We start from the raw sequence: 26,420 nt of genomic DNA on the forward strand, positions 1-26,420 counted from the left end.
ATTTTAAAAGACCATTAGCTTTGACAAACACACATACAGGAGCTGCCAACAATCAGCCACCTCTATTCTACAGACAACTCCACAACATATTTTAATTATACGGCTCAATCTAAACAAAAATTAAGCCTTTTCATAGTCTTGTAGAGTTCTTTCTGCTGTTACAGTTAACACTTCAGCTTTCAGTAATGACAGTCAACCTAAGGGGATATTAGAGTGCCTCATTAAACATGCTAATAGGAAATACTTGAGAAAGCAGTGCATTTGAACACTGTTCTAGTACACTAACCACTTCCCTAGCAGATAAAACTAAAATCTGCATTGAAACAGCTTGTATTTGAGTGCGAACATCAGGGGAAAGCTCAAGTCCTCTCTACTATCTAGGCTTTCCACCTACTGCACATATCTAGTAAAGGCATTATCAGCAGTCTATAACTCGTTACTGAAAGTTATTTCAAAATTGATTGGCAGCACACTTTCCCATTTCAATCTCTCCCCTACATCAGATTAGTAGAAGTCCATTTGTTAACAGTGGCAGTGGTTAACTGTACTCGGCTACAGCAGAGCTCTGAAATACGTAAGGGTAGTGGGACAAACCACTAGCACTAAAACCACATTGCTTTGTGAGAATGTAAATCACAGTAACAGGCAGATTTAGGTGCATCTCCTCCAGAATGGAGGTCCAACATCAGCAGACTTCATTAGAGTCTTGTATTTTATTTAAACACTAATTTATTAAGTCAGAGAGAGCTGGTTCATCATAGTTAAAGAACCTGTACTGTTGAACATCTAATACACTAAGTAATTGCAGATCTGTATGTACCTGTCTAGCCACTAGCCCAAACCAGAGTGACCAATATCATAATTAGTGCCAAAACCCTATGTTACTATGTGGCATCCAACTGTGAAGGAGTCCAATGCCCAGAGCAATCTGAAGAAAAGTAAACAAAGCTCCTCGCTAGTTGATATTGTTTCAAATTTATAGAACAAGCATATCTTAATGAGCCTGGATGAATAATTCTTTCTGTTGACCACGAGAAGGTTTTTCACTGTTGTGTGTATCAGCAAGGATCAAGAACACAAAATCCTTCTTCGCCTAAAAAAAACTCAAATTGTGTCCACTAGAAACAACCACAACTGTCATATTGTAAATGCAAACCCCCAAAAAGATAGCATTAGCCTTTGTGAACTGCATTACACACATGAGTGATTTCACGTTTCAAACTCTCCCTTGATCAAAAGATACACATGCAAACACAGCTCATAAAAAAAATTAAGATGCCAACACAGAGTGCAATTCCTGTATAATGAAAGTGCTAAGACCTTTCTCTGACACCTCCAGGGCAGTATCTTGGCAAGATGAGCATAAGGAAACCACATATCACAGTAGAGAGACATGAATATTCAACAAATTGAGTAATCAAGAAGGGACTATTTATCACAGTACTTATTTTCCTACACTGAATTTCTGCAAGCAAAGGAATCTTTTTAATCTGGAAACTGGGTGGTTATGAAATGGGAAAAAGTGAGCGAGCCGTAACACTTGAGGCAAGATAGACAAGAACCTACCATGTACAGGCTAGAGTGAAAGTTTATTAAAATAAAACTTAGTTTACTCAGTTTATTAAAAGAACAGTTTAGCAAAAACTTGAAAACATATAAAAATTTGCAGGATTCTTTAATAACACACACAGAGTAAACAAAAAAATACTACCCACAGCCAGAAAACTGCAGGCATTCAGTTCTACCAAATACCATCCCAACGTAGAGGGGGATACAAAACATGCCACAATCTGTGGACACCAAAAGAGTAAGTAGGAGAGTTAGAGGGGGAAAAAATACTTCCTCTCTGGGAAAATTGTCAAACAGTAAGAATGGAAAGAGAATTTTACATGAAAACAAACAGAACTGAGAAAGTTTTTAAGGTCAGATGAAAGTAACTATTTATAAGTGTTAGAACCACTTTAACTGTAGGGTCCTATTCAACCTCAGCCTCAACGTTAGTACTATATATAGAACAGCTCATTTTGGGAAGAGAATTTTTAAAACGAATCATTTCTTCTATCCAAAGTTATTTTAAGATTATTCAAGGTTACAGTAATCCAAAAACATGTTAAGAGGAAATTTATTTTGAGTGGCGAAGTCAGAAGAAGAGAGTGGGATTTAATTAACCAGAGACAAAACAATCAAGCTAAACATCCAGAAAAATTGAAGCAAAGATCTTCGTAACTGTCCAAAGCATAAGAGCATGCCTAGCACTACAGATGTCAGATCACAGTTTACACTTCCCAGAAATCCAGAATTAGTTACCCATATTCAGTCTTTCTTTATGGCCAGCATATATTCCTTTTAATCCAGGTTGTGAAACACCTGGTTTGACATCTCCCCACTCAGCTGCCCTAGTTCCTGGGTATCCTACTGAGGGATCTCCTTCTCACAGCGTGCCGTACTGGGAACCTGTGCTTCTAGTTCATGGCTGTAGACCCCATTCCAGAAAGCTGGCATGTTTAAAACAAGTTACTCCCTTCATGCTGCCCAAATCTATCCACAGACCTAGTTTTAAGATTTACGCTGGTTCAGGTTACTTCAAAACATTAATCAGAATGATTCCTAAAAGAAATCCAGCTAAAAGACAGCATCATAAAAATGTAACAATTGAACTGGTAATTAATTGAGCTAGCTCATCAGTGACAGTTTCTTTAAAATATATAAGCAAAGTAACTGGTTGCTAACCTACACCTATATTTTCAATAAGCAAAAGAGTTAGAAAGTCTTTTGTTGGGTCACCTACACAGCTATCAATTAGCAACTTTCAACACTGAAATGGATTTTCTCCTTTTTCTAAAGTGATCCAGACAGGAGCAAATGAATTCTTTCTGGAACAGCATTTTTAGGAAAGCCTAAATAGGAAAAACTCTTTCTCAAAAAGTATGTGCACACAGGTACGCAGGGGAGGGAGTATCACTGATTTTCAATATTCAATTTGCTATGGCTCCCTCTACTTGAAAGGTACCATGAATTGTGAAGAAGTGCATTTCTGAACTGTTATAACAATACAAGATTAACAATCAGCCCTAAAAGTGACTAAAAGCTACCAAAAGCAACTAGTAAAAAGTCCTAATTTGTTTTGTTTCTGAACTAATTTTGATCAAGCACTATTTGCAAAGATTCTGTGAACTTAGAAGCAGTGGAAGATCCTTCATTGTGAGAGTGAAGCAGCACAGATTTTTATACTACTCAACGCAACGTTTATTTTTACCATATTGCAAAAACTTGTCACTTCAGAAAATAAGAGTTATTTTATTTTTCTTTCCCTTGAAAATTATAAATACAACACAGTAGTTTTCTTTATGACAGCTTGTATAAACACGCAAGACAGGCACTACTTAATCTACTTTAAAAGTGAAGCTTTTAGTTTAAATAAATAGTAACTGATACAAGCAGTGCTTTGCTGTAGCCATTCTTTAGCAGATGCAGACTATGCACTATACATGCTGCTTGCTCACACCTAGGAAAAACAGGCAGATGAACTTGGCCAAGTCCTGAGGCAGTCACAGGCAAAGATAAGGAGCTGCTTCCCCAGCCAGTGGCTCCTCCCCTTCCAGCAAGGCAGCAGATCAGGATGCGTATCCGTATCTCAGCTACTCCGTTTCCCATTCAAGACTTTTGATCTGGTGTCTGACATGGACTTGTGCTACGGCACGAGATCACAACAAGCACTAACTGAGCGGCTGAGGAGTGGCCATCCAGCTCTTTCTGCTGACTCAGCCAAGCAAACAGCAATTTCCAGCAGGGAAGTATGTTTTTATAATGGCCCAGAAAGATTTGGCAAGAGTCATCTGCATAACCATTCATATATGCTAGAAAGCCAGCATAATGAACACCGTGCAGTCATTACATAGTTAAAAAAAAAACAAAAACACCAAACCAACAATCCCACACCAAAGACCCCACAACTACAGTTTGGATTAGCAAAGCTTTTCTGTGCAGAGAAATTTTATTTTCAGAGGACAAGGGTAACAATTTGAAAGCTACACATAAAATGAATACTCCTTTCCAACCTTGCACTTTTGTTTATAAATCACTTTTTTCTTTCCTAGTTCTACTAGAGCAATGCTTTACCAAACTTAAAATAATTCTGAGAGGTGATATTTAAACAAACATGAACAAGCTTTACAAGCTGAACTACAGCTCAGCTAAAAGCATGCCTTCAACTTATACCTAAAAGCCCTACATCTTCAGCTAAGAAGTAACTTGGCTTTAACTGTGCCTCTATCTACAAGTGCAATTATTAAAACAGTTAAAGCGGTTAACTTTTCTGTAAACTGCTTTACGTTTCACTGAGTTAACCAAAAGTCCAGCAACTGACTCCAAACATGCAGCTTAATATGAAGACAAACAGAAGAATGCATTTTCTTACCTACTATTTGCCGTTAATTAAAAGAACTCATCTAGAAAGACTAATCGCATTGCAAACTCAGTATTTTAGACAAAAACTATGGAGTAACATTGAATGTGTTCATTTGCTATTCTGGAAAGTCATTCATAAAAATACTGCCTGTTTAGTTTACATTCCCAGTAATTTTGTGCTTGGGGTAATTTTGCAATGGGTAAATACATTGCAACCATCAATGCAGAAAACTATATTTTGATACAAATTACTACATTTAGTTACCCACTTGTGCAAGAAACAGCATGATTTGTAGGAAGACAGGTACCAGTTATATGGTTTTATAACTATTGCTCTAAAAAAACAAACAGCCCTGTAAGCCTTTTACAGACTACGGCCTGATTTTAAAAAACAGGTTTCAATTATATCATTATAATGCAAGTAGCATTCATGACAGTAATATAACTATCATTATAATGAAAATACACGAATCACAGTGACTGCTCGGTTTCCTTCTATGCTAGAGGTTTCACACACAAACAAGACTGCATCTACAAACACAAGTGATCCACTTAGAAATAATAAAACACATTTTTTTGACCATATGGGAAAATAAATGGTGTCTATATTTGCAGTATTGGAGGTTGGGGGTGGTGGTGGAGGAAATCAGTACAGTACTTCCTCAAGATACCTTCCATAGCACGGCATGCATGTTTTGCATGCTAGGAAAAGTAAGGGTGTTCCCAGTGCACACAGGTTAAGTTACCATCTTGAGTCTCTAGTCCAAGTGCTGCACATTTCTTTGCTTTATGAGAAGCAGCTCAGCTTAAATGTCTAGCTTTCATGCAACTTCTCCCCATGGTCTGGAGTTTACCAGCTACCATTTCAATAACAGCTGCTTGGTGCCAGTGAAATGCAACTGTAGCAAGAGAACATCCTATAGAGGAATCCCAGGTAAGGATCTCCCAAGTAAAATGGTTAAGTCTCACGAAGGGTTTTGACTATTAGGAGAAGGATCTTGCACTAGACTGTCCTTAGTAGAGGGACAAACCACTGCTGAACTTCTTTAAGCCACATAGGTTTACTCCTAGAAATGACTTGCAATAGTCTACATCAGCAGTCACAACTGCAGGATTCACGGTGTAATACTCAAGCTGCCAAGGGATACAGTGGTACTTTAACCTATTTTGGTGTGTATTTACTTCCATCAGTTGCTTATACTGACAAAAAGGAGATGTTACAAGTGAAGAATGAGGCTGCTGTGTTTGTGGAAAAAACCCAAGACAGTAGCTGTCAAGCACTAAAGGGAAAAAAGGAACAGATGAACTACTCCATTACCAACATCTGAGGGACAAAAAGCTGAGGAAAGTCTCAGCTAACCAGGAGTGGGTGGATGCTGCAGGTGGGAAGAAACTACTGCTAAATTTTATCAGGGAAACAGACTGCCAAAGAGCTTCCTAAAAACAAGGCTGCAAGTCTCAAGGTCTCGGGGAAGAGACTGGTAGAGGACAGAAGATCTCAGGAAAACCTGGGAGATGCTGCTCTCATGGTTTTCAGCTTTTGACAACTTGCAGTCCCTAGATGCATTGTTATGGACAACTGTCTTCCAAACAGCAGATATAATTCTGCTAACAGGGCTGCTTTACTCCAACTTTTACTTTGCACACCTCCTTATTAATAATAGTGCTCAGAGCAAACGGATCTGAGAACCGCAGATCACCGGAGCACATCTCCTGAGGTCCCCCCGCAGAGTGGCTCTTTCCTGCCCTGTTTTCGTTCACCGGGCATGTTAATAGGGGAGGATTCAGGAAGAGCTGCAGGTCAGCCTGCAGTGAAAGCTGGGCAAACATTGTGATGTTCTCAGTAAATTTTGTTAATTGATACAAGACCCTGGTAACTCTAGACAACCTAGAGATTAAAAGCAAATAAAGATGGGTATCTAAAATGTCCTCCTGTAACTCAGAGCACTGCACTGATTCTCTCATCCAGCAGTCTGCTGTGTTGCCCCTATCCAATAAGAGAACAGTGAAAACAAGAAAACTTAAGAAGAATTAGGAGTTGGCATTTAAAATGGCATAGCTGACAGATCCATTCTAATTAACATAGATGTAGCAAATATATTTGTTAAGATAAAATCTGCTTTTCCTGTGACTTGCACTGCACAAGTTGCAATAAATCACTGTAAGTCGTAAGATGACTAACGGGACAATGAAATATTCTGCTGTTTCAGTTTGCTGCCCCCCAGCCTCTAAGTACTCTGAGGCACAGCTACCACAGAGAGCCTCCTGTTAATTTTATTTAACTCCTTCATATCTGCTCCTACTAAGAAGTGGATTCCATCCTTAAAACTGAAAGGTTTACTGTTAAAAATCCAGCCATGCTCTCTTTCGAAGTGACAAGACATTCTCATGTCGGGTTCAAGTTTTAAGTGAAAAGATTCATGCACAAGCTACCACCAAGAAAAACAACTAAATGCAGGATCTCTCTGAAATACAAACTTTGCAAGTTCTGCACTTACAGCATTACTTTCACAGAGAAAATTTATAAAGAAATTTTCATATTTGAGGATAACTGACAATCTTAACACCAGAGCGGGGAGGGAGCTCCAAATCCTCACAGCACTCTTCCCAAAGAAACCCTACAAAGTACTTACTGGCTCCCATCTTGTTTTTCCCTATAATCTGGTCACATTTCACACCTGACCTTTTAATTTAGTTTTCATAAAGCAAGATCTAATTGAAACATCAATTACAGTAAAACCTAGCTACGTATAATTGAATTTTTATTCAAAAGTAAAAAGAATTACTTTTATTTACATTTAAAAAAACATCTCTGGTCCACATCCTCTTCCTTATTTCCCAAAACAAAAGGTAAGGACCACTGACAATACTGCAGGAGGGCAGCATCAAGAGGCAGAATTAATTACTCACTGGAGAAGAATCATTAAACTGAGCACTAACAGAGTAACCGTGAGTAGGAAAGAAACCAGTTGTGACAGCTTCTAATAAAGCACTAGGAACCGGCAACGAAGCACAAAACACCTCATAGGTGACTGGATCTCTGAACTACCCACTCCTGCTTTCCCAGTTAGTAACATTTATACTTGTACGCAGTAAGAAAATAACAAAACCACAGTATTTTCCTACAAAATTTTACAATCCGTTGCAAAGCACATATGTTGATGACAGGTTTATACATAGATGAGGTTCGGAAGAAGCCTCCATTCTGGCAGAATGCTACTCTTCCTGCCACCAAAGATGACCTTAATAGCACAATCCCCTTCCTTAATACTCGTGACCTACCGCAGTAATACAACAGCTAGAAAAACTTCCCGCAGACTGTGCTTCCAATGCAGTGTGTGCTTTCAGCAATTCAAATGTCTATTGCTCGTTATCTTCAGGTGCAGCATGATCCACCTTTCAAATACTGTCAAGTTCACATCCACATTCATCTGCTTGCTCTGAGTTTACACTGCTCTCCTTTCTTAGTTTAAAGGACTTTTTAATTGCTAAGACGTACAGACCCTTTGAGTAGTGTTTCAATACACCATATCAGAAAACTCAAGTTTAGGTATAAATTACCAAAAGCATTTAGTAGCAAAGTCCTTTAATGACTCTTATGCCAACTGCTTGTAAGGAACAGAAAAGGCTCGTGGGAGTAATTGAAGAATAAGCATAGTTAGTGATACAGCATGTCAGATTACATTCTGGAAATTGTCTACATTACCCCACTGAGATACATCTTAAAAATGCTTTATAGAGTTGGGTTGATTTTAGGCAATCTTATTTTTCTGTGCAATGACAAGTATGTGACAATTTGTATATATGTATCTATTAACGTGTGGTTTGCGCTTTCAGTTAAGTAGAATTACCTACAGTTACAAAGCCAAGTGGGAATTACATAACAGCCATTAATTGGAATCTGTAACAAATAATTTACCAGCATTTCAGTAAGATTTGAACATCAGGCTTCCCTGAGCCCAGGCTTCCCTGACTAGTACCACCAACAGTACTGCCTGTCTAAAGGCCAAACACACAGCGAGGAGGAAAGAGGAGAGAAGAGACCTGAGTGTAGAGGAAATTATCCAAGAAACCGAAAATCAGACTATGAAGTCCATTCACAGAAACTGTACTGTTGAACAGGTTATGACTGACAGAATTAAAGATTAGTACTTGTTTTAGTAAGTAAGTCCAAGAATGCCTTTTGAAAATCCAAGCAAACATCAGCCCTACCTTACTGAAGGAAAAATGGAGGCATAAAGTACCACAGTCACTTTAAGATCAAGTGGCCAGGAAGTGACAAATCCAAGAATTACAGACTGGTCTTATGTTTACTCAGCAAAAGACGGCGTATCAGATATTCGGGGTCTCACAATGTGCAAGTCAGGCCTTACAACAGTACAACAGACATTTTCTTATTGCAGTATCTAAAGTTAGCAAGCCTTCTGAGCAGTGAAGTAAAACAACTGTGTGTGTATTTAACTTATTTTAACATAAGGCTTGTTGTAATTCAGCCTTGAGACTATAAAACTACATAAAAAAACTTCATGTTATGGCAAGATGAGTTCAAGGCTGTGTGTCTCTAGCTCTTTGTATCAGCATGAAATAGTATTTTTTTCTTGCTAATACAAGAACACAATCGTGTCCTTGCTACCATTGCTTCTACACCACACAAGCAAACTGCATGGGTTCCAGCTGCTAGAACAGGTAACCCAAGCTGCTATTTGCATTGGCAAAATCTACCATGACTTAAAAAACCGATGGCTACAGATCCTATAACAGGACAAATTTGCAGAGTACAGAACACAGAGAGCAACTGTGAAAGTGAAATGCAGCAGACCAGACACTTCTCGGTCTATTATTGCTTCAGGGATGTATGTATTTTAGCGACTGATAATGCATGACAAATAGAAATCCACACCAAAGAACACGCAGAGCAACTGTGAAAAGGAGATGCAGCAGACCAAACACTTCTCAACCTATTATAGCTTTAGGGATACATGTATTTTAGTGCTGATAACATACAACAAATAGAAATCCAAACCAAAGAGAGCCATACACTGCTTCTGGATGATTCAGCTACATTGGGAACATATTTGTACAAGACTGAAGTATGCACACAGGCATTTTCATGTTTTACTACAACAAACTGAATCATTTGCTTTAAGCAAGAAACAGAGCATTGCTGTAAGCAAAATATCATAGAAGTTGCATATAAGCATTTGCAAAGAAATACAATGTGCTTTGTCTTCAAATATCAGCTTAAAAGTCTTATAAACTTCTCTAACAAATCTGCCTAATGTTGTATTTTTCAGTTGTAGCTCAGTATGACATCCGTATCTACCTTACAGACTTAATTTTATATGAACCTGCTGATACCATAGTAAAACTCTATTCAGTGATTAAGTGTTGTCTGCTAAATATTAGGCTACCAAATAAGGCATGCATTGTCCTATTCAGTAGATAAGAGGCAGGATATATGGTCAGGATGTCCTTGTAATTAGAAACTAGGTAGGCTTCAGTAGGTCTTTATTAGTTTTGGGTATTCGCAAGAAAAGCAAAGTATGCAGAAGTTAACTGAGCCTGCGCACAAGCAGAGTTCAACCAAGGGACATCGTGAGGAAGACTATCAAAGACCACCAGAGGACCCCCAAAGACCACCTGAAGAGTCAACTGTGCATGCGGATCACTCATTGAGGACCCTGCAACTTTAAGTGGAGCTGAGGCTTGTGAGAACCAATAGGAACAAGGGTAACTAAGCAAAACTGTAAAAATACTGATAACCGTTGCTTGAAACATATAAAATGCTTTACCTTGTGTTAACCAGGTATGCATGTTAGGTGAAGCAATTCCCCATGCATCCGGCGCTGTAATAAAGAATGCCTGCTTTCCAAAACTCCAAATTGAGCAGAGAGTTTTTCTCGCCGACTTTTACGGTAACACTACAATTACCTGATGAACAGATTCATATCTCCTGTAAAGTACTGTACTAACTAGTTGTTTATCAAGATCATGAGGTAAAGAAATTAATGTTGCTGTAATGTCAGTGGAATCGCACTGGCTTAAAACTGGTGAAAGTGCTGAGTAAGGCCTCTTGAAGTTCTCTCTCTTGCTCATTGCCACAGCACAGGTGAAACCTAGCTACTCTGTGCAGGTGTTAGATCATACAAGTCCACATTATCTATGCCAAGAAACATACATCCCTACTTGCTAAAAATTTAACAAAGAAGAAAGAATTGAGACCAGAACTATATATTCCCACTTGATAAAAAAAAAATTAAGAGGCAGAAAGAATGGCTCCATACCCCAAAGCAGTTCTTTGTACCTTCTCCTTCTCCTGTCCTTCAGAGCACAGCTGTAGAATCCATGCCCCACACACTAATCCTGAAAATCTTCACAATTGGTTTACAGTATCCTCTTGCATAGCCACCTTCAATTACATTTTTTCTCACCACAAAAATACAAACAACTCCCAATCAAACTATCCACTAATATAATTTTATTTCATTACTCAATTCTTCCTGTGCATGCACACACACAGAGTTCTCCAGATGTCTGGATTCCTACTTCCCAACGTGACTGTCTAGGAGGCCTGGATCAGACATTCCTTCTCACCAACATGGGCCAGGAAAGACAAGTGTGGCAGATGAGTTACTGAGGTTCGAGTAGTGCTACTTTAGCGCTCACACTTCCAGTTCCCCCTTCTTTGCACCAGTGCAAGGAGCATGGTTTCCCTATATCCCAATCCAAATGAAGCTCCCTCATAGGGGAAATTTGGGGATAAGAAGCCATTGCAGCTAGACAAATTTAAAAACTGAATAGTCTGACTGTAACAAAGTGCTCCATAAGAAGTCCCCATCACACCTAGCACGCACAGTTTCACGTCATGTATCCTGGAAAGAGCCTTTAGGAAGAAAAGCAGAATTAACGCAAAAGCTTGAGACAGCAGGCTAACAGGCAGGCCATCCAACTCATACACAGCCATAGGGATTTATGTCTCAGCAACCCATCTAAAATGGACACAGACACAAATCCATACTCATGGATGAAAGATACAAGGGAGCATATGACCATGAGCAGAGGCTCTATTAAGCCAGCCAGAAACAGGTTAAGATTCTAGGTAAGGAAAACCAGAAAACACCCATACAGACCCTTAGAAGTTTCACCATTACAGGGTGAATTACTGAGAATTAACTTCTGAATAGACTAAACATAAATATTCCAAACAGGTGGCTCAGATCTTGCTAAAGATACAATCGGTATTACAGAGACAGGCCTGCTGGTCTTGAGCTATGAGGAAAAACCTTCTCTGCACTGCTGCGTTTATAAGCTCAGAGCACTGTTTCCTTCTGTGCAAGGGAGCACTCCACATCTAAGAGGATAATGATTAATCGCCCAGATAGTACTTGGGCGTCAGGCAAAGCAATTAACTTTGAATCAGGGAGAGGCCCTGCAGACCGATAAAATAGACAGCTTTTGACTCCAGGGAAGGAAGATTCAGAAATAGGTGGGAATAGGCAGAATCAAAGCCAAAACACAAGCTGCATCTTTTCTTACTTTAAAGTCACCATCAGCAGACACAAAAGAAAGCAAAACAACAACAGAGCTTGACCTAAAAATTATGCCTTGAAACTACAGCTTTTTCAGAAGCACACTGTATTGGGTTTGCATGGCAAGGTTTTGGTAGCAAAGGGGGGCTACAGGGGTGACTTCTGTGAGAAGCTGCTAGAAGCTTCCCCTATGTCCAATAGAGCCAATGCCAGCCGGCTCCAAGACAGACCCGCCGCTGGCCAAGGCCGAGCCAGTCAGCAACGGTGGTAGCGCCTCTGTGATAGCATATTTAAGAAAGGGAAAAAAAAGTTACGGGGCAGTAGCAATTGCAGCCAGAGAGAGGAGTGAGAAGATGTGAGAGGAACAACTGTGCAGACACCAAGGTCAGTGAAGAAGGAGGGGGAGGAGGTGCTCCAGGCGCCGGAGCAGAGATTCCCCTGCAGCCCGTGGGGAAGACCATGGTGAGGCAGGCTGTCCCCCTGCAGCCCATGGAGGTCCATGGTGGAGCAGATATCCACCTGCAGCCCATGGAGGACCCCACGCCGGAGCAGATGGATGCCCGAAGGAGGCTGTGATCCCATGGGAAGCCTGTGCTGGAGCAGGCTCCTGGCAGGACCTGTGGCCCCATGGAGAGAGAAGCCCATGCTGGAGCAGGTCTGCTGGCAGGACTTGTGACCCCGTGGGGGACCCACGCTGGAGCAGTCTGTTCTGAAGGACTACACCCTGTGGAAGGGACCCACGCTGCAGCAGGTCATGAAGAACTGTAGCCCATGGGAAGGACTCACGTTGGAGAAGTTCATGAAGGACTGTCTCCTGTGGGAGGGACCCCACGCTGGAGCAGGGGAAGAGTGTGAGGAGTCCTCTCCGAGGAGGAAAGAGTGGCAGAAACGACGTGTGATGAACTGACCGCAACCCCCATTCCCTGTCCCCCTGCACTACTCAGGGCGAGGAGGTAGAGAATTCAGGAGTGAAGTTGAGCCCAGGAAGAAGGGAGGGGTGGGGGGAAGGTGTTTTTAAGATTTGGTTTTATTTCTCATTATCCTACTCTGATTTGACTGGTAATAAATTAAGCCAATTTTTTTCCCCAAGTCAAGTCTGTTTTGCCTGTGATGGTAATTGCTGAGTGATCTCTCTGTCCTTATCTCGACCCATGAGCCTTTCGTTATATTTTCTCTCCCCTGTCCAGTTGAGGAGGGGGAGTGATAGAGCAGCTTTAGTGGGCACCTGGCATCCAGCCAGAGTCAACCCACCACACACACACACTGTTGAACATCATAATATTTTGTTTACCCTAGCTAGTAAAACTGCAGACTGGGGTCAGGAGAGGAGGGAAGCCCTAAACCTGCAGGACAGTAAGATGCAGAGAGGTAATCACATAGAGGATACAGCTGTAGACAACTATTGTGCCCTGCCCCAAAGTTAGATTTTAAGATAAATAGTACCTCCTCGTCCAAGCTTTCAAAGAATTTAGTAAAGTACATTCCCACTCACTAAAAGAGAAGTTGACATTACTTGTGTAATGCTCTCTACTTAATGTGTGCCCAGATTTCTGCTATATGCACTAATGATTTTTTCCAGGAACATGCCAGTCAATCATTACAGAGAAAGGATCTACATTCTGTGCCTTATTTCTCCTTCTACCCAAGAAATACATACAGCACAAAACCAGACCCCAGTATTTAGCTCAAAATATTACCACAGCAATTGAATTCATGGGCTAAGACATCATGAATGCCTATGTACAACATTTAGTCTTTTCCAGCCCTTTCTTCAAGATCCTGAAGTTGTCTGCGTGGCTCTGGCTTTCCATTTGTACCAAGCTGTTCCAATGTGAATTGGACTGGTGAGGTCAGCAGCACCTATGATTAATGCAAGAGCAGGGAGTCTACGAGGCAAAAGGCTTAGCTGCTGAACTCCATAGTGAATAAAACCAGACTTAGCTTTTCCCCTCAGGCAGGTTCCCCATTCCTGTGCTGACATAGCTACTACTGACCTCAACAGCCCAATAATCAAGGACTTGTGAACAAACAAAAAAGGTCACTTACATGCAAACATTTGCTGAAGTGCATGCTTAAAGTACACACAGCTTTGGTCTTAACCAGTACTTCCTCCATGCTCGCTGTGCTCTAGTTCATCTATTACCACACTGCCTTTCTCAGACGTTAGACTCTCCCCAGGATCCATCATAGCTCCAACCAACAACCCCCAAAAAATTAACCAACCAAATCAAGAGAGCAAGTACTTAGTGGCAAGTCCCTTCGATTTTATCTCCTTAACCTCACAGATTAAACAAAACTTCCTAGGTGGGCAGCTACAAACAGAAAATTAAGTTCAAAATAACAGTTAGGCAGAGTAAGTCCTAATACAGCTAGGAATAACAAATATACCACACTGACCTGAACCTTAATCACACAAAAAATATCATAAGAAGCAGTGTTTCTCTCCTACTATCACACGTTGGACAAGTAGATTCCAAAGGAGTACTAGCTCTGACTCGAGGCATCTGACTTTGGGATCCTGATACGCCATCCTCCATCAACTATACTAGAACTTAGGCTCCCAACTCTCCCTGTTCCCAAATGCACTTCAGTTAGATGTCCAAACTGGCAGCAAAAACATTCCCTGCCTCCAACACCTCATGTAGGCTCTGTGCTTCAGTTATCTTTCTAGATTTCTGGAGTTGCTCCAGCCTCATTGTCATAGCTTTCATCAATACATTCAGTTATCTACCACTTCTCCTATAAAAAGCTCAGGAATAAATAATTTATTAAGTATATTTATTAGCTTCAATACACAGCTTTTGCTTCCAACTTTCTCTGGGCACCTTTAAGACAGTAGCTTTTTTTTTTTTCTTCCATAATTCCCTGATAATTTTTGCTGTTGAATGGCGGAATGTGAAGCCTATGCCACAACTGCCAGTTCAGCAGCACAAGAGAAAACTGCAACATGCTCAGAATGTAGTTGTCTTCAGCATCAAGGTCATCTAACTCTTCCTTAAAGAAATTACTGAATCCTGACTGCCTATCCATTTCTGAATGTGCAGCTGAAGAGACAGTAAATCAACAACTGTACTTTCTCCAGGTTAAGTACTGCCAGTTCCTCCAGGATTAGAGCTGTAAAAAAGTAATGGGCCATACTGTTTGAATCTTTCATAATATTGGTTAAAAAACCCACAGAATCACAGATAACTACCAAGTATTGTAGTACTATTACATGCTTTGGACAAGAATCAATGGTAATTTAGGGGAGGAAAAACAGAAGGATGGGAACAGGAGCTCCCTGTTTCCACCAGCTGGTCTGGTCTTGCTTTGGAGGCTGAACTGCATCGCAGAGCATGGGAACAGGATGGCACTAGTGTTCCTTCTCCCTTCCTGCTCCTCTGGGCACAGCAGCTCTGCTCGGGTACTGCACCAGGGAAAAGGAGGAATACCCGTAGCTCTGCTCCTCTCTCGCCCTTGGAAGTTGGACAGATGCCACAGCAGGACCTGGCTGAACTGCCGAAGGCAGTTCAGAGCAGGGCATGAACCAAGATTACTACTATCGTTTTCAATTACTACCAATACCTAACTTTTTTTTTCTCTTTGATTACAATAAATGTGATTGATAGCTTATGAATGATGGCACTGCTCCGACAGTAATGTATCAGCCGTAACAACATGAAGTCATTTAATGACACCTAGTTAAGGTCACCTTCGTGTTTTTATGACTGTGTCAGCATGAAGAAAAGACGACAGTCAGACAGGAACAACCAGCAGGTTGGGAAAAAGAAAAAAAAACAATCCAAAAATCCTACATCCACCTATTCATTAGGGGTGCCATCAGTTCAAGACGGATTTAAATTTCAAGTTGTTGGTGCCTTCAAGTAGGCCTAAGTTCACAGGTCTTATCTGGTGAACCAAGAGTAAGAGTGCTAAAACTACAAAAATGTACCTGGAAAACTATCAGAAGTTACTAAGCAAGGTAGACTGTTCAAGGCTTTGTAGGGTTTCTATGCTGTTCTGGCACAGAACAAGTATTTGAGAGAAGGAATAGGAGGGAATTTCTTATGAGCAATCATTAAAGGCCTTCTTCCATTGGCACATGCCAGTGATCACTTCAGTAGATGTTTCTCTCAGAGCAGCACTCACTGGAACAAGTTCCCAGTTTACAAGACCACACATCCCACAGCATGGGCAATACAACGTGTGTAACACCAGGCAGGCTCTTCTGCTCTTTCCAACTTGGAACGCATTCCCCTGGGTTTCCAGAGTACGACAGGAAAGTAGAAGAGCTGTGGCTAAACACAAAGACATCCTTAATACTTCCTTCCAGGTGCTGGAAAATACTTTTCTTTTCCCAAAGTGATTATGTCCATAGGCACATTAAAACCACAATTATTGGTTTTGCTTCCCTGAAAGTTTGCAAGAGAAGCAACAGTGCAGAAAACCATGCACATGAGGCTCCTGACCAGAAGAAAAGGGAAACAGAAGGGCTGTTACTCCTTGTTTCTGTCCAAGACAGAAAAGGTTAGCCTGCAGAAACTCCCACTTCTGGGAAAAGGCTGGAAAACTCTTGCCTTAGGGCTCCCACTTATGGTATAAGTTTCTAAAGCTATTTAATTTTGTCTAGACTATGAATATATGGGTGATTGCCAGGTGAATCTAATTTTGGATACAAGTTTTTGTTTACACAGCAGGTCCTCCACCATTTCTGGCATCTTCTGTTTTTGTGTCTATTGTCTGGAGATCGACAATCACTTCATTACTGCCTCAGAGACAACTGAGCACGCAGCTGTATGTGCTTGGCCGGCTGCTGATCAGATTAGAGAGCTCCTCAATGCTACCAGTTGGCATAAGACCTGTGAAAACTCAGACGTTCCCAAACACACAGTGTTGAAAAGAGACAAGAAAGTTCTAGATTTGAGGTCTGAAGCAATTGCCTCCCAGGGAAACCCCACTTCTCCCTTAAGACCGTTCAGCCTTGCAGAGTGCCTGTTAGCCCATGTGCTAAAAGCATCAGGTATCACTGGGGTTTTCCACACTGCCTGGAAATTTTTTTTGCCTTGAAATTGCCTCATCACTCAGCAGCAGCAGTAGAACGCACTCGTTGACATAAAATGCTCACTAGCAAAGGATGAGCCCCAAGGTTGGTGCCAGGTGCTTCTGGAAAATATCAGCTCTAATGAGAACCAAGAAGCCTTTCAGATTAGCCACGGAGGGCAAACCTCCTCCAGAGAGCTGCTCCCTTGCTGAATTACACTGGAAAAATCAGGGAGGGGGGAAGAAAAGTTCAAGTAGAGAAGCTGGGGTGACAGCTCCTGAATATATGCAACTGGAAGACCCATCTCTAGGGGAGGGGGGAGAAGACCCCTGAGGAACAACTAAAGGACAAGCCCAAGGTAAAAAGTTGCATGTATCAATAAACATACAATTTTTGGGTTTTTATTTTTTAAATCCACACAACTGCTTCAGTGTCTGAGCCCACTAACACAATGGCCACACGAACAGATGGCTGAACTCCCAGGAAAGTCAACCCAGCAGCAATCCCTAGGGCACACGTGGGACTTCAAACAAGGGTTTGCTGCTTAAAGGGGAGGAACATGAGAAGGAAGTCTGTCCCCAAGCACAGAAGAGGCAGGCACCCTTGCTATTTAGCCAAATAAGAGACCGAACCAAGGGGGAGGTGGGAACACGTTTACTAACACCATGGCTGAAAGCATGGTGTGGCCTATCCACAGCCAGCCAGACACATGGGGGGCTCCAAGGTCACGGCGTGATGTTTCATCCATGCAGGCAGCACACCTGTAAGGGACTTGTGAAGGAAGAAGGGACAGACTCCCTGAGCTAAGAAAGCCAACTTCAGTGACTGGCTATATAAACAGTCAAAATGAGAAACCACCTATGAAAAATTCACCTTCAGAACAGGCATTTGCTTTGAATAAATCCTTAATAAAACCACGTCTAAAACCTCCAACAAATCAGAGGAAGATCAGAAATGGAAAGAACAGGAACGTCTGTTTCTGAAAGCTTCATTTCTTCAAATATCATAAGCAAAATACATTTTAGAAGAGTTTGCATTCAAGTTGCATAAGACCAACAGAAAGATAGTTTAGCTAAAGTAGTGAAATGACTACACACTCATCCAGGGCTGCGTTGCACAAGATCTCTACAACATATTTAATAACTGCTTCTCTTGCTATTTGTTCACAGGCATAATCATTGCAAAAAGAAACCAAAGGGAGAACTCTGCTCCCCTGATCTTCAGCGGTCGCTGGTTTTAGGTTTTCAGCAGCTCCGATGACTGTCCCACCCAACCCAGCCTCTTCACAAGCTTCACACCAGCAACACTGATTGTACAGGTCAGATACGAAAACTCAATTCTTCACCAATGAAGTGCCGTAAAACAATTTTGCAAACAAAGCTATCCATCAGGCCCATCATACCTCCATGGTACCAGCATGCAGCACAGCCACAGTCGTCCAGTTTGAGTCCAGCCATCTTAAGTAGAAATCATCAATTTTCAGGACTTCCGTAGGATTTGCAACCCAAAAGCTTACCATACTTTCATGGAATAATCCCTAAGATTCCTAAAATCCTACATTTTAAAAGAAATTACTATATTTAGAAATACAAGATATTCTATAAAAACCTACTTAAGAGCATACAGCTGCTATAATTAATGATCTTGAAGTCTACTGATAATGAGATAAGGAAAAAAGATAATTTAAAACCCCCCTTCTTTTCAGCATCTACTTTCGGTGTTTTTACTTTTTCATTGCTTCTCAGGATACAACTGGCAAAGTACATACTAGTACACTCAGAATAAAAATTAAGTGCATATTCTGACAGTGCACAGCAGAAGACAGTAGCTAGCACTTCGAATCTGCTGCTTGGACTGCCCTCAGATGTCCTGCCTTGTGCCTCTGCTGATGGGACTGGTATAAGCTTCAGCCAAACAAGTCACTCAAATCCAAGAGTTCCAGCTGAATGGTTTACTATCTTTAACGGCATGGTAAGCAGATGCCACTGGTCTCCTGTTCCTGTAGCAAACAAAGCATTTTGAAAATAAGCCCACCTATAATGCCCACACAAATTTTTAAGATAGGTAAGGAAACACTTGTGTTTAACACTGCAAGCTTCCTTCAAGTTGCCTTTTTATAAGGAGTAAGAGGATCATAAAAATTTCAATTTTGTGTCACATATGAACTGGATGCATTGTATTTTTTCCAAAATGAACAAAAATACTTTAATACAATAGGAATTATGTTTTGATAGAACAATTTGACCAAGTACAGGGAAAACTATTTTAAAAGATTCCCATGTTTTAGAGACAGAAAATCAATTCCAAGGTCTATGAACTATGGGAATTTTTTTTTTTAAAGTTAAACAAAAACAACAGCAAAAAGCCCAAGACAAAGGTAAAAAAACCAAAACAAAACAAAAAAAAAGGAAACGCCACCCTTATGACTTTAAACAGTTTCTAGAAGAATTAAAAGTCAAAAAATTCTCTTAGATATAATTCTGTGTGCTTAATACTTTATTCTGAAATAGTCACTAAATATTTGCCAAAGGTAGCAATATTTATGTATAAATTGCTGATCTTTTTGTATTACACCATCAGACAAAACAATAATGGAGTCAGTGCTTGCTGACATGACAGTGAAATGAGCATAGCACTGTGTATCCTGTCCAATGCACACAAAATTAGAGGATTTCAAAAGATACAGTTTTTCATCTGAATGTACTCCTAGTACCCTGCAAGATCACAGCTCCAGTCAGAAGCTAATGTATCCTCCCAGCTGCTTTGGCACAAGAACAGATTAAGCTCTTAAGATGCAGAGATCCAACCCTGAGTACACACAGTAATGTCAGTAGCTCTAGATCCTGGAAACGTGGGTGAGCATCTCTGGTCAGTGGCAGTACAAGAGTCATTCCAACAACGTGGCTATTTGTCTCTCCATTCCCCTCCATCCCTACTGCAAGCTTATACTAACAAACCACTGTCTCTGGAGGAAAAAATAGCCTATGAATCTCTGGATTGAAAATTACAAGCATCTGCCAGAAGCAGCACAGCATATTTGGGAGCTGAGGGTGACTTTCGCCTCCAAAATGTACTAAGGTATAAACTCCTTTAAAAAAAATCTGGTAGACACTTACTTATAAAAACAGACTGAAGCTTTAGAGCTTCGCATGGCGGGTTGGGGTGGGGGGTGTGGGGGAGGAGATTAATCTGTAATTTTTTCCAAGATAAAAATACAGAGCACCTGAAAAAGCTCAGTAGTACACTAAAAAAAATAAAAAATAAAAAAACAGCACACATATCCTCATCTTTAATAGGCAACAGGTCATACCGGTTATTTTCACAGCATACATCGTAGTCCAGCTGATAAGGTGGACCTTTACTTAACCACTGTAAAGATAATACAGAGCTGGTACTACATGATGCAAGTCCTTTGGTTAAATTTGGTTATTTTTGTTATTTGCTACTGGACCTTACTGTCAGTAGAAGCCAGTCCCACCAGGGGAGCCCTGAACCATATGCCAGTGCTTTTCACTCCTGCCTAATCCTGTGTACAATCTTGTTTCCTCTGCTCAGAAAATGACCTACATATGCAGTAAAAAGATGCTACCAGGAACAGTACATATGTCACATTCAAATACAGCCTTTAAAAAAAAAAAAAAAACTACAGACATTTTGAGTACAAAGCAAGCACTGAGCAGTAGGCTCATATTGTCAAGATCTATCACATACCAGCAAAGACGGGGGGTCAGAGAGAAGACAAGGCACCTAACCAGTCAGGTCTCCATTGCATTGCAGACCTAGTAACAGAGTGCATGCACGCACAGTAGTCCTAAGAAGTAACTCTGCTTTCACAAGAGCCTGGGTAGCATGTGCATTAAGTAACGCCTAAGCCACACATTGACTAAGAAAACAAAACACTGAAGAGCTGATCATTAATTGAGCACCATCTATTCTGCATGCTGAACAAGACAGGAGAATCTAATCATCCAGCTAATGATTGTACATTAAGATAGAGATCAAGTCTGCATGAGCAAGCTTAATTCTGTCACTTCCTGAACTCTGCATAGCTCAAACAGCTTTTCTTCCACAGCTGGTACACAAATGTTCTTGAAAAAGTGATCTGAACACCACACTACCTGAAACATCATGCCAACACCCAGCTACATCAGCTGCAGGCTTAAAACCTTCAGCATCCTCAGATGACAGAAGGATAAACTGCTCCCATGGCAGACTGGCGAGCCGTTGAAACACATCTGGCCAATGGGTTCAGACAACAAAGTGATTGTAAAATTAGGACATTGGACCGATTACAGTCTAAGAAAGAAGCGACTTTGCAAACATTTATTATTATCCTTTCTAGTCTCTATTACGTTTAGTTCCAGTGCTTACTTTACTCACTCTCCGCCTCTCTTCGCACGGCAGCAGGTTTTCAGTAGAATTAGCTCTCTCGTCTGCGGCCATGCCTAGTTCTCACCTTTGGTGTTTCAGTTCTGGCCTGTCCTCTGACTTTGGTAGGACAGACCAAAGACAAGCCAAGTGAAGAACCTGGCTTTCCTGCCAAGTGTGCAAACTACAGCAGCCAACGCAAGGCAAACCTATGTTGACCCTCACTCCCGTACCAAGTATGATCAGTCACCCTTCAGCAACAGGCTAAGGCCTTTAGCATTATCAGATGCAAAAGGTCCAAATATGCTTTGTACCAATGACATTTTTCCTAGCTAAGCTCATACAAAGCGCTACTGAGCACATGCAATCCAATTTCCTAAATGTTTGAATTTTGCCCACATTTGCTGTAATGAGTATCTGTCCAAATGTTGCATTCCTGACACCAGGCTCAGCCAAATTCCTAAAGAGTCAGGGACACAAGAGCTGCTCAGGAAGGGGTGGGCGTGGGGGAGGGAATGATGGCCATAACCTTGTTCTTAAACATTTTGCCTGGAGTTGTCATGAACTGTGTATTTAGAAATTCAGACCTGAAAAGATCTAAGCATATTCTAAGCTCATGCTGAACATGGTTTCCCTTTTTTTGCGTTCCCTATACGTTGTATTTACACTGCGGGGAGGGGGGGGAAGGGGAACATAACTGTTTCCAACCATAAAAATCTATTCAACATTTGCAATAAAAGAGGACTTTGGCTTGTCCTTGAGAGAAGGTCTTTACTTTCCAGAAATATCTCTTTCTGTAATTGCTGGGGAGAAAAGGAGAGTTTTTCTATCTCAAAACAGCTCTACGGAAAATGGTAAGAAACGGACAAGACAGACAAGTGAGAGATGTTTCTCATTTCAGCATATATCCTGTGTTTTTCATCCTTGAAAGTTTAACTGTAGCCCTTTATAAATCACTGTCATGAGAAAAATGGCCATTTTCTCACACGGACACAATTAACACAGATCTGCCCCATACCAGCGAGGGAGAAACAAAGTCCCATAGGTAACCATCACTGCATCTGCTTTTATAGCACCACGGTACTGCCCATAACACAGTAATGCATTTATTAAACATGCAAGCAAACACGTATTTCTGGAGTAGATCTCTTGATGTGTAATTGGCAGAGCGCTACAGGAAAGAGACCTCAAAAATGTATAAAATTATACACAGTTAAGAAGTTTTCACTGGTTTGCAGGTAGGAAAGCATTTCACAACACTACACCATCGCACTCTTAAATTTCAGTAGTTCACACTGTCACTGAAGTGTCACGTTACTGAGTGACCTCCTTGCACCAACGCTAGGAAGTTCTTGCTCACTGTGGGCAGTAAAATGAGAGTCGGACGGCTGCAAGAGAAGAAAGGGAAGAAAGTGGTTAAAAGTTCTACCAATTTCTAATGCCTTCATGAAATTATCCAGGCTCCCTCTGGTGGGGGATTTAATGTAGAGATTGTTGCAGTTTGCTGTATGAGAACAGTTTTGAACCACAACATTTTTTTCTTTTCTAAAATAAACCTTGTTAGGATTTATTAGGATAGATGAGATTCTTGGAGTCTCTTGTGATGCTTCAGTCACAGCAATTTAAGGTGATGCTTTGTTTCTGGCCATAAGCTCCATCACATAAAGAAGAGCAACCTTTGATAAAAAGGAGAAAATATCGTATTTTTTAAATATAAATTAGTGGTTTTGTGGTCCAAAATCCTCAGAACACTTCTCAGTCCTTACTTCAGCTCTCCAGATCCCCAGCAGAACCACCATCTCTGTCCTCGATGTGAGAAGAGGCCAAAGAGAGAACTCTCTCCCCAGACAACACAAGAGATCTATCGCTGTACGAAACAACCACTAGCTTCCAATTTCCATTTCTGTGTTTTATATATTAATTCTATTAAGCCCCAAGTCTCATATCCCTCCACAATACCAATGTAATTTATTTGCACCACTGTAAGACAATTCCAACACGTCTATGTATCTCTCTACACGACACACATACACAAGAGTCAAGCAAACCATTCATCCCTTTTCTCTCTCTTCCCCTTGAAGTTGTCAATGTAACCAGTTACGGTCAACAAAGAACACGAGAAGCTTTACAAACACAAAAAGACATCAAATTTGATATTTTTAGTATCTATCACTAAACATATGTACTACAGATTGCCATCAAAATACATCAAAATGTCTCCTGAACATTATAACAAATGTTATCAATTCTGCAGTCTGAAGTCTTGATTAAAAAAAAAAAATGCAGAGAGGTAGCATTTAAAAAATAAAAAACAACCACCCAACTCGGGGTAGGAAAACTGCAACCTGAAGATGTCCCTTACTGTACAGGAAAACCAGCATGAGCCCTTTCAAGGATGGAGTCAATTTTATTTCTGACAGCCCTTATTATGACTAACTTTTTTTCCTTAATAAGACCACAAATTGCGTCACAGCAAGTGTGTCTATAACAAGCCAGAGAATTAAAAAATTATTCAATGGCTAAGAAACAGAACTTTGTTATACAGAGGAAAACAAGTCTAATTCTCAATTTGTCCTCATGCTTTTAGATAGGAAGGGTTGCAAGATCACAGCAAGAAAGACTTTTTTTTTTTCTTTTTTTTATATATATACTATAGTCCAAGGACTCTGAATAACCTCATACAGCCCATCTTGGATGATGAGTATAATTCAAATTACTGCCTGACAGGATGGCAGCCGAAGCTGAAGAGCAACCAAAATTCTGGGGATATTTAAGATAGTTGGCACAGAAACCAGTCTCAAAGGTTAGAGGAAACACTCCTCATCACTTCAAGTTCTTTGGGACAGCTATAAAGTTTTACCAGAACCTACTGCTTGCAAGTTATGCAATGCATATAGGAAGGCAGCCTAAGAGCAGCAATTCACGTTCAGTTCTGCAGGATGCAAGAATGAAATCCAAAGCCTTCCAAAGCAAGTGTCATCTCATTTGACCAGAGAGATTACTACCTCATTTTGTCCCAAAACCATTCCTTTAGTGCCCAATGAAAAGCAAAGCTGTGCGGGAAACCAGAAGAGAGGTATTTACAGTTCAGAAAGACAGGCATGATCTCCTCCTCGCTCCTGACTTCCCAGAACCCCCTCAACTGCAAAGCTTACAGTGTGAGCTGTTGACACTGACAGACCACCCTAAAGACGAATTTGCAGAAAGGATGTGAGACCACTCTCCTCGTACCAAAACCAGACAACTCTCCCCAAAACGGGCTAGGACTACACCACCTGTAAGTAAAAACGAAGAAGGTAAGCACACACACACGCTCCCTTTCCGCACCCCGCTGTGATCGCCAGCAGACCCCTCTCCGGCCCTCAGCTCAGTTATGCATTTCCCTCGCCAGCAGCCGAGCACTTCAAACCCCACGGGCCAACGTTCGCCTTTTGTCTGCGGGATGCCTTACATAAACGGGTTGTGGACGCGTAGAGACGGGCGGATTTTAGGCTCGGTTAAACCTGCCTCCTGGGGGAGCTTTTCCCCCGCCGGGGCAAAAGCTGGGGTCCCCCCGGAGAGCGGGACAGACTCGGGGGGGGGGGGGTCGGGGAGGGGGGGGTCGCGCTGCAGCAGCCGGGAGGGGAGCCCGGCGGGGCGGCGCGGCACTCACCGATGCCCAGCCCCACCACCACACGTCCCCCCAGCAGGGTCTCCTTGTCGCGGGCGGCGGCCAGCACGCCGGCCCCCGCCGTGAAGAGGCCGCTGGCCAGCAGGATGGAGGGCCGCCGGCCGCACAGCCCGTTGAGGACGCCGCCGGCCAGGGCGGAGAGGGCGGCGGCGCCCACCGTGCTGGAGACGAGCAGCTCCTGCCAAAGGGCGTCCAGGTTGAGCTCCCTCTTGAGGAGGAGCAGGGCCCCCGACACCACGCCGGTGTCGTAGCCGAAGAGGAAGCCCCCCAGGGCGGAGAAGACCGACACCACGTAGACGAAGCCGGGGGTCTCGTCCTGCTGGAACTGCCGCCGCGCCGCCCGCTCCAGCTCGCCGCCCGACGCCGCGCTGTTGAGGCTGGAGCACGACTCGGCGGCGATGAGGCTCCGCTCGCCCGCCGCCGCGCCCGAGCCGGCGGACCCGTCCGCCTGCCGCCGCCGCTTCTCGCCCATCAGGTTGCTCAGGCTCCGCAGCGTGTACTCCACATTGTCGCTGGCCTTGCGGGACATGGGACGGCCGCGGCGGCTCCTGCCCCGGCCGGGGGAGGGCAGGGGGCTGAGGCGGGCGGCTGCCGGGCAACTCTGGCTACGGCGGCGGGGCTGCTGCTGCTGCTGCTGCTGGCGCTGCCTGTCCTCGCCTCGCCCGCCCTTCTCGGGCCGCGCTCAGCCGGGTCGCATAGTCCCCCCCGCCGCCGGACAGACGTGAGGGGAAGTTGCCCGCCGCGGCCGCCGCTCCCAGCGCCCAGGCGGAGCTGGAGGCGGAGGCGGGCGGGGACAGCGGCGAGCGCGGCCCGACGGGCGCCAGGGGGCGGGCCCGGCCGCCTCCCCCCTGCTCCGCCGTGGCGCGCACTACTGCGCAGGCGCAGCACGCGGCGCCTGCGCACTGAGCACCGCGACGCCGCCGGCCCCGCCCGCTCCCCACACGGGATGTGCTGGCAAGCGGCGGGGGTGGCGGGGAGAAAGAAGGGAGCCCCGGGCGGGTGGGCGCCGCGCAGGCAGCGCCAGAGCCGCCCCGCAAGCCTGGGGACCAGCTGCCCCAGCCCGCCGCAGTGGTGGCGCTGGGGCGGGGGGGTGTTCCTGCTGGGCAGCCCCCGCCTGTGCGGGGTGGAAGGGACTGCCGGCCTCGCCCGCCTCCCTGCGCGGCTCGCCGCTCTGCCGGGGGCGCGTTGGCCACGCGGCTGACGTACGTAAAAATCGCAGTTAATTTAATAACTGGATCATTTGAACACAGACAGCATTTAAAGTTCGCGTTTGTAATTTTCTAAAGTGCTGGGTGACAAAAAAAAGGAAAAGTTTCCACCAGTTGTGCAGAGAGGGACTGGTTTGTTACCGTATAGAAGAAAACTTCGGAGCTTGTTCTCATGTTTATACTTAAAGTAGAGCACAGCGTTTTGATAATTCCATCTT

The 26,420-nt window shown here is 42.8% G+C and overlaps 1 protein-coding gene across 1 annotated transcript in view; it reads right to left on the reverse strand.

Moving 5' to 3' along the window:
* The window catches only part of SLC2A13 (solute carrier family 2 member 13), a 166,314-nt gene extending 140,656 nt beyond the window's left edge, over nucleotides 1–25,658 (reverse strand). Inside the window, exon 1 of the mRNA XM_050898479.1 lies at nucleotides 24,977–25,658. Coding sequence (XP_050754436.1) covers nucleotides 24,977–25,523 — 547 coding nt within the window. The 5' untranslated portion in view covers nucleotides 25,524–25,658. The remainder of the gene's footprint in view (nucleotides 1–24,976) is intronic.
* Between the last annotated feature and the right edge of the window lie 762 nt (nucleotides 25,659–26,420).

Source organism: Gymnogyps californianus, chromosome 1, assembly GCF_018139145.2.
Source record: "Gymnogyps californianus isolate 813 chromosome 1, ASM1813914v2, whole genome shotgun sequence".
Taxonomy (NCBI): Eukaryota; Metazoa; Chordata; class Aves; order Accipitriformes; family Cathartidae; genus Gymnogyps; species Gymnogyps californianus.